Source organism: Bufo bufo, chromosome 7, assembly GCF_905171765.1.
Source record: "Bufo bufo chromosome 7, aBufBuf1.1, whole genome shotgun sequence".
In the NCBI taxonomy this organism is placed as follows: domain Eukaryota; kingdom Metazoa; phylum Chordata; class Amphibia; order Anura; family Bufonidae; genus Bufo; species Bufo bufo.
The window spans coordinates 20,117,729-20,126,519 of NC_053395.1; the positions used below are offsets into that span (position 1 = coordinate 20,117,729).

General features: G+C 44.3%; 1 protein-coding gene across 2 annotated transcripts in view; it reads left to right on the forward strand.

Moving 5' to 3' along the window:
* The window catches only part of LOC121008140 (rho GDP-dissociation inhibitor 2-like), a 41,631-nt gene extending 37,453 nt beyond the window's left edge, over window positions 1-4,178 (forward strand). For both annotated transcript variants that reach the window (XM_040440502.1, XM_040440501.1), the window contains exons 4-6: window positions 2,336-2,412; window positions 3,330-3,393; window positions 3,786-4,178. In XM_040440502.1, the coding sequence (XP_040296436.1) occupies window positions 2,336-2,412; window positions 3,330-3,393; window positions 3,786-3,985 (341 nt within the window). In that variant the 3' untranslated portion in view covers window positions 3,986-4,178. The remainder of the gene's footprint in view (window positions 1-2,335; window positions 2,413-3,329; window positions 3,394-3,785) is intronic.
* Window positions 4,179-8,791: the final 4,613 nt, after the last annotated feature.

The following is an 8,791-nucleotide window of genomic DNA, read 5'->3' on the forward strand; positions in this document are numbered from 1 at the left end:
ATGTAACCCTCTGCCGGGATCCCGTGGGTACAATGTAACCCTCTGCCGGGATCCCGTGGGTACAATGTAACCCTCTGCCGGGATCCCGTGGGTACAATGTAACCCTCTGCCTGGATCCCGTGGGTACAATGTAACCCTCTGCCTGGATCCCGTGGGTGCAATGTAACCCTCTGCCTGGATCCCGTAGATACAATGTAACCCTCTGCCGGGATCCCGTGGGTACGATGTAACCCTCTGCCGGGATCCCGTGGGTACAATGTAACCCTCTGCCGGGATCCCGTGGGTACAATGTAACCCTCTGCCGGGATCCCGTGGGTACGATGTAACCCTCTGCCGGGATCCCGTGGGTGCAATGTAACCCTCTGCCAGGATCCCGTAGGTACAATGTAACCCTCTGCCGGGATCCCGTGGGTGCAATGTAACCCTCTGCCGGGATCCCGTGGGTGCAATGTAACCCTCTGCCGGGATCCCGTGGGTGCAATGTAACCCTCTGCCGGGATCCCGTGGGTGCAATGTAACCCTCTGCCGGGATCCCGTGGGTACAATGTAACCCTCTGCCGGGATCCCGTGGGTGCAATGTAACCCTCTGCCGGGATCCCGTGGGTACGATGTAGCAGAGGACACCCCGAGACTGTAGAGGCAGTGGAGACATTAGTATTCGGATCCCCTCCTGCCGCTCATTGACATGGGTGACGCTTCCACAATGCAGCACCCACCAGCCTGTGAAACCTTCCGGGAGAAGAGAAAATCCCAATCCTTGAAGACGGCCAATTCTACATGTAAGCTCAGGGGACAAGTGAAGCGCGCTACATGCACACCATGGCAGAATCTATGGTTCATCCTCCTCCTGCTGGGTGTAGTAGTACAAGTTACCTAGCAATCCCATGCTTTCCTCCCCGGGTGGCTCTTATCTGCCAGTTATACAGTAGACGGCCTCTCCATGCTGCGCAGGCGTGGTCCTATCTCAGACATTTGCTGCATATCACTAGGACAGACCACCAAGGGCAGATAGTTGCTGGTTGCACCTCCGGGACCTGCACCTATCTTCAAAATGGGCCCCTCAAAAATGAAGGCGAGTACGCTGCGCAAGCGCTGGCACCCTCCCATCATTTTTATGGCGCCGGCAGTCTCCTTTCACACAGAGGTGACTGCGCAGTGCGCTGTCCTTCACTTTTAGGGGCCCGTTCTGGAGATAGGTGCAGGTCCCAAAAGGTGAAGCCCTCACCTGACATCAGGGGCATATCCAAGTGATCATCAATGATTGAGATGATACAACCCCTTTAATGTGCACCTCCAACTATAGACAGAAATCAGTCTGTGCTGATTAAAGGGGTTATCCAGGAATTTGATATTGATGGCCTGTCCTGGGGTCTCCCTTCCAGGACCCCTCCAATCAGCACAGCGCTCTCCGTTGTATAGTGGCAGTACTTGGTATTGCCGCCCAGGACCCTTTGCTTGAAGGGGACTGAGCTGCACTTAGGCCACGTGACCCATGAAGGCGGCATCACTGGCCTAGGAAGAGGCTGAGGTGCTCACCGGGGGAAGCCATCAATCTCAAATTCCTGGATCATCCCTTTAATTGCTTAAAAGACCTTTTTGTAGAAGTTCGAGCTCCATTTTTCTGATGCAGGGCTCCAAATCTCCTGCATAGCCATAGAGTGACATGACTAAGGGGAATTTACTGTTTGCAGATTACAGAGTAGAACTATATGTAGTGAGCGCCCCCCGGTGGCGGCTGCAGATATCCACAATTTTATGGATGAAGATGCTTCTCTACCATTATAAATGTAGATGAAAAGGTCCAACAGGTCATCGAAAGTGGGGGAGCAGGCAGGTTTTGGGGGGGAGCTGTGGGTTATCCTAGTGAGCGGCTGATTTCAAAGGCCAGCCATTTACTAAAGGTAAATCCGCAGATGTTCTTCAACCTCCCAAAATCTAAAAGCTTAGCACCTCCTACCCTATTGTGAAAAAAATCAGTGGCTGAATATTTAATAGTTGTTTGTCTGGTATTAGATTGTGAGCTCGTGGGACAGGTAGGGCTGTTTTTACGGCTCTCTGGAATACATTGGCGCTATATAAATAATGTGTAGTATAATAATCCCATTAATATCTCTATTCCAGTACTCTATTGACCTCTAGTGGCGTGACTGCATTACTGCAGTCCTGCTGCAGTACACTATGCAGAGTTCCTCAAACTGTGCTGGTCCGAGCATGATGGGAGTTGTAGATTTGCAACAGCTGGAGAACGGCAGGTTGAGGAACACAGATTATTAGATTTTTCACTTTATATACTTACTTATTGCATTTGTTTGATTTTTTATTTTTTTCTTTGCAGGCAACGTAGCTGCACTTAAGGAATCGACCTTTGTATTGAAAGAGGGTGTGTGCTACAAGGTTAAAATTACCTTTAAGGTAAGTGATCCCTGACAACCCGGTTAGAAGACGAACCGTTTTCACAAAGAAAGACTCTACAGATCTCATTATCCCTGTGTAAACAGAGGATGAAATTAAAATGTCCCTATGAAAACCCTTCCTGGCACCCAAATGTTATCATAGGGAGACTCTTCTTTATGGCCTCCAAATGTTATCATAGGGAGACTCTTCTTTATGGTCCGCCTCCGAGCCGCAGTTTTGCGGACACATCCACTTTTTAATGGGGCCGCAAAAGATGCGGACAGCACTCCGTGTGCTGTCCGCATCCGTTGCTCTGTTCCGTGGCCCCGCAAAAAAAAAAAAAAAATAACCTGTCCTATTCTTGTCCGCGATTTGCGGACAAGAATAGGCCGTTATATTAAAGCCTGTCTGTGCCGTTCCGCATCCGTGTTTTGCGGATCCGCTGTTTGCGGACCGCAAAACACATAACGGTCGTGTGCATAAGGCCTATAGCAGGTGATTTCTAAATTCTCTTACCTATACCTTGAGGATTAAAGGGATTTTCCAGGAGTGCAAAAAACACAACTGCTTTTTCGCCCCCCAAAAAATAGCCCCCCCCCCCCCCCTACTTCCCCCATCCATGGGTTGTGCCTGGTATTGCTTCTCCATTGGAGTCAATAGGGCACCAGGGGTGGTGCTGTTTTTGGAAGAAAGCGGCCATGTTTTTTCCAGTCCTGGACAACCCTTTTCAAAGCTGTATTCTGCTAAGCTGCCATAGTTTCCAGTGTGGAGCTGCCATAGGATGAGGACAGGAAGCTTTGTCATGGGAACAAAGGCACAAAAAGCAATTTTCCACTATATTTAAACCACTTCTGGTTCGTCTAAGTTCTGATCCTGGAATGATCTTGGCAGCAACTCGTTCTAGTGATCAGCTCATTTTTTTATTCTATTTCTAGGTGAACAAGGACATCGTTTCTGGGTTGAAATATATACAGCACACCTTCCGGAAAGGAATCAGAGGTAAGTAAATGATGGAAAAGTAGTACATAAAAGAACATGACACCAGGTGACCTGCGTATGGCTACGCTTTTAAATTTTATCAGCTATGGGGAAATCTAGTAGTAAGTAATGAATTTCCCTGCAGCACTCCCAGAGGGGAAAATGAAGTATTACACCATGCCCATCCAAATCAATGGGACAGAGCAAGAGGCACTCATACTAACTGCTCTGTACTCCGTCTGTGTAATATTAGAAGAAGTTTGGATTGCAGATGGGGCCAATATTTTAGGGTGACCCGCTAAGTTGGGGAAATTTAGTGGAATATACTCTACTCTAATTGTATATCAGCCATTAAAGCAACAGCGCCTTCTGGTGGCCACAAAAAGGTAATACATTTTTTGTATTCTCAACAGTTGATAAGGAAACGCACATGGTGGGGAGTTATGGACCTCGTGCTGAGACTTATGAATTCCAAACGCCACTAGAAGAAGCCCCCAAAGGAATGATGGTCCGGGGGAGCTACCACGTAAAATCCTTATTCACAGACGACGACAAAACCGAACACTTGGCCTGGGAGTGGAACCTCAATATAAAGAAGGAATGGAAGGAATAGAGGACAGGAGACCCTCCTCGGTGTAATCATAATCTAATTAGAGGGCGAATGATACCGCATATTAAAAATTGTACAAGACATATCATGGTTTCTACATCTGTTTTCTATAGTTACTTGTAGTTTCTAAGGAAAGAATATACAAACCTGTAAAGACAGTATTTAATAAAAAGATCGATCTTTAACAAAAAAAAAATTTGACATTCTCAAGAGTCGGTTCCTCAATAAAACTGGGGGGATGACAAATAGAAGTTGTGGACTTTAAAGAAATATTTGTGTGAGTTTGTTACAACAATGTGTCTGATATAGGTTAAGATACATGAAGATAGATGGGCCATTCTGATAACCTGCCCATTGTCCATGGGTCCATTGCATCCTGCGCCGGGGTCCTTTTGCATCCTGCGCCGGGGTCCTTTTGCATCCTGCGCCGGGGTCCTTTTGCATCCTGCGCCGGGGTCCTTTTGCATCCTGCGCCGGGGTCCTTTTGCATCCTGCGCCGGGGTCCTTTTGCATCCTGCGCCGGGGTCCTTTTGCATCCTGCCCCGGGGTCCTTTTGCATCCTGCCCCGGGGTCCTTTTGCATCCTGCCCCGGGGTCCTTTTGCATCCTGCCCCGGGGTCCTTTTGCATCCTGCCCCGGGGTCCTTTTGCATCCTGCCCCGGGGTCCTTTTGCATCCTGCCCCGGGGTCCTTTTGCATCCTGCCCCGGGGTCCTTTTGCATCCTGCCCCGGGGTCCTTTTGCATCCTGCCCCGGGGTCCTTTTGCATCCTGCCCCGGGGTCCTTTTGCATCCTGCCCCGGGGTCCTTTTGCATCCTGCCCCGGGGTCCTTTTGCATCCTGCCCCGGGGTCCTTTTGCATCCTGCCCCGGGGTCCTTTTGCATCCTGCCCCGGGGTCCTTTTGCATCCTGCCCCGGGGTCCTTTTGCATCCTGCCCCGGGGTCCTTTTGCATCCTGCCCCGGGGTCCTTTTGCATCCTGCCCCGGGGTCCTTTTGCATCCTGCCCCGGGGTCCTTTTGCATCCTGCCCCGGGGTCATTTCTGTCCTCCACTGGGTCCTTTCCATTGTCATGAGCTGAAGACCTATGCTCCACACCAATGTTCTTTCCGACATTGATCCTTTCCATTGACCATAATGGTGGGACTCTGCATTATGTAGAAATATTAAAGAACCCCATCTTATTCCAGCTTTTATAACCAAGCATAAAATTGAATCAGGCCTCCAAATTGTACTTGGTCGTTAGGCTTTAGACCATTGACCTGGAAGCATCCATACACTATGACAATATTGTCAAGTGCCATCGAGTCAGTTGTGCTAACCCTATGAGGACCTTCTTCATCATTTCTGTGATTGCTTCCATCCTTCTTGTTTCTTGTCAGTCTTCCTCTTTTCCCTCTTCATATTTCTCCATGAGCTGGTTCTTCACAAGACTTCAACAGGACTGGGAAATTGTGCAGGGCTTCCATCGAGCTAGAGGCCACATTGGCCAACTTCCCAGGATTGCAGATCGGTTGACCATAACCATGGCTAAGGGTCTACCTATGACTTCCATGTTGACTGGCTCAGCTGTATTTGATATTCATTACAATATGATCAGCCTTATGTATAATAGAGCACCCTTCTCGCATCTGAAGGTTCCAAGCCTTGGTGGCAGTAGAATCTCCAAAACTACTACATATAATGGATCTGAAATCTGAAAGGGTAGCTGGATCTCCAAAACATACACCAGCTCCCAGGGAGCCAAACATTCATGCTTCATACAGCCATTCCTAGTTAAGCCCATGACTGCTAAGCCACCATCCTTAACCACAGTACCCAACCATGTACCAACCATAACTCACCATGACAAGAGCCAGCTGGACTATCCTATCACCTAATCTAGGCCATTAAAAGACTTAATTGTGTCCTCTTCATAGTATCATAATAGGGGCACATAAACAAGACTGTGCAGCCTGAAGAAACCATCTATGGTACGGTAGAACCATGGTCTCTTATAGCCAAGTCTACCTGGCATCAAGACAAGTGTCCCAACCATATTCTAGGTCCATAAAGAAACAAAGCTAATGCCATGTAAGTCCAGAGCCTATAATACTGTAACACACGGGCTATGCTCTATTGTAGAAGAGCAAAGACTTCCTGAAGCATTTAATAGTTCAAATTGGTATAAATGATCCGGCAGATAAAAGGCAATAATGGGGCTAAGAAGCAGAATATTGATCTGATGTAAGTGGCTGGAGACAGAGAGTAATGACGTCTGCTGGTTCAGGACGCAGCAATAATGAGACCGGGAGCGATGGAAACATATTCTGCAACTTCTTCATTGTCCAATAACTAGTGCGGTGTAGCTATAGGGCGTGCGGAGGTGGGTCACACTAATATACCGTACATAATACCATTATAGTAGTTGTACATAGGAGCAGTATTTATAGTAGTTATATTCTTGTACATAGGAGCAGTATTATAGTAGTTATATTCTTGTACATAGGAGCAGTATTATAGTAGTTATATTCTTGTACATAGGAGCAGTATTATAGTAGTTATATTCTTGTACATAGGAGCAGTATTATAGTAGTTATATTCTTGTACATAGGAGCAGTATTATAGTAGTTATATTCTTGTACATAGGAGCAGTATTATAGTAGTTATATTCTTGTACATAGGAGGCAGTATTATAGTAGTTATATTCTTGTACATAGGAGGCAGTATTATAGTAGTTATATTCTTGTACATAGGAGGCAGTATTATAGTAGTTATATTCTTGTACATAGGAGGCAGTATTATAGTAGTTATATTCTTGTACATAGGAGCAGTATTATAGCAGTTATATTCTTGTACATAGGAGGCAGTATTATAGTAGTTATATTCTTGTACATAGGAGGCAGTATTATAGTAGTTATATTCTTGTACATAGGAGGCAGTATTATAGTAGTTATATTCTTGTACATAGGAGGCAGTATTATAGTAGTTATATTCTTGTACATAGGAGGCAGTATTATAGTAGTTATATTCTTGTACATAGGAGCAGTATTATTATAGTAGTTATATTCTTGTACATAGGAGCAGTATTATAGTAGTTATATTCCTGTACATAGGAGCAGTATTATAGTAGTTATATTCCTGTACATAGGAGCAGTATTATAGTAGTTATATTCTTGTACATAGGAGGGAGTATTATAGTAGTTATATTCTTGTACATAGGAGGCAGTATTATAGTAGTTATATTCTTGTACATAGGAGCAGTATTATAGTAGTTATATTCTTGTACATAGGGGGCAGTATTATAGTGGTTATATTCTTGTACATAGGGGGCAGTATTATAGTGGGTATATTCTTGTACATAGGAGGCAGTATTATAGTAGTTATATTCCTGTACATAGGAGCAGTATTATAGTAGTTATATTCTTGTACATAGGGGGCAGTATTATAGTAGTTATATTACTGTACATAAGAGCAGTATTATAGTAGTTATATTCTTGTACATAGGAGCGGTATTATAGTAGTTATATTCTTGTATATAGGGGCGGTATTATAGTAGTTATATTCTTGTATATAGGGGCGGTATTATAGTAGTTATATTCTTGTATATAGGGGCGGTATTATAGTAGTTATATTCTTGTACATAGTAGCGGTATTATAGTAGTTATATTCTTGTACATAGGAGCGGTATTATAGTAGTTATATTCTTGTACATAGGAGCGGTATTATAGTAGTTATATTCTTGTACATAGGAGCGGTATTATAGTAGTTATATTCTTGTACATAGGAGCGGTATTATAGTAGTTATATTCTTGTACATAGGAGCGGTATTATAGTAGTTATATTCTTGTACATAGGAGCGGTATTATATTAGTTATATTCTTGTACATAGGAGCGGTATTATAGTAGTTATATTCTTGTACATAGGAGCGGTATTATAGTAGTTATATTCTTGTACATAGGAGCAGTACTATATTAGTTATATTCTTGTACATAGGAGCAGTATTATAGTAGTTATATTCTTGTACATAGGAGCAGTATTATAGTAGTTATATTCTTGTACATAGGAGCAGTATTATATTAGTTATATTCTTGTACATAGGAGCAGTATTATAGTAGTTATATTCTTGTACATAGGAGCAGTATTATAGTAGTTATATTCTTGTACATAGGAGTCATTATTATTGTAATTGGTGTTGGCAAAGATACCATTTTGACAACCACTTCTGGGATCCCAGAACGTGCTCAAAGCAGTTGTCACCTCCCTTCCTCCAGCAGAGGGCTGCAATGAGCACAAAAAATGCGTTACCATCTGAGACATGATGGGAACGATACTTTTTTAAGTGTATTTGTACTGTCACTGATATCTGTGTCCATTGTGACCTTCATTCTCCAAAATATTTTTTTTGTTAAAGTCTCCAAACTACAGTAAGCCTTTTAGAGGAGACGATCAGTCTGAGCAGCGTCCAGTGGCCTCAAGCACAATCATTATGAGTTTACAATAAACATCACTTTAAAAACAATTTGGGAAATGTCCCAATTACTTAGAGGGCGCAGCCGAGGCTCCATCTGCAGATCATTAGTTTTTGTCTGTTTGCCAAATTGCAAAAAGACATTGAAGGCGGGCTGGAGCATCCCTGGGGGCCTCCTTCGTGGGGAATAAAGTAACAGAATAAACCAAATATGCTGCCACTCTATGCAGTACAATTCCCTTAAGGGATCCTCCATTATTCTGTTTTGCATGTAGCACAGCGCACTATGCGGTCACCTTGGGATATGTCCTGCATTACTTAGAGGGGCATAAGGGGTCTGGCACTGCTTCACTCATCATTACAC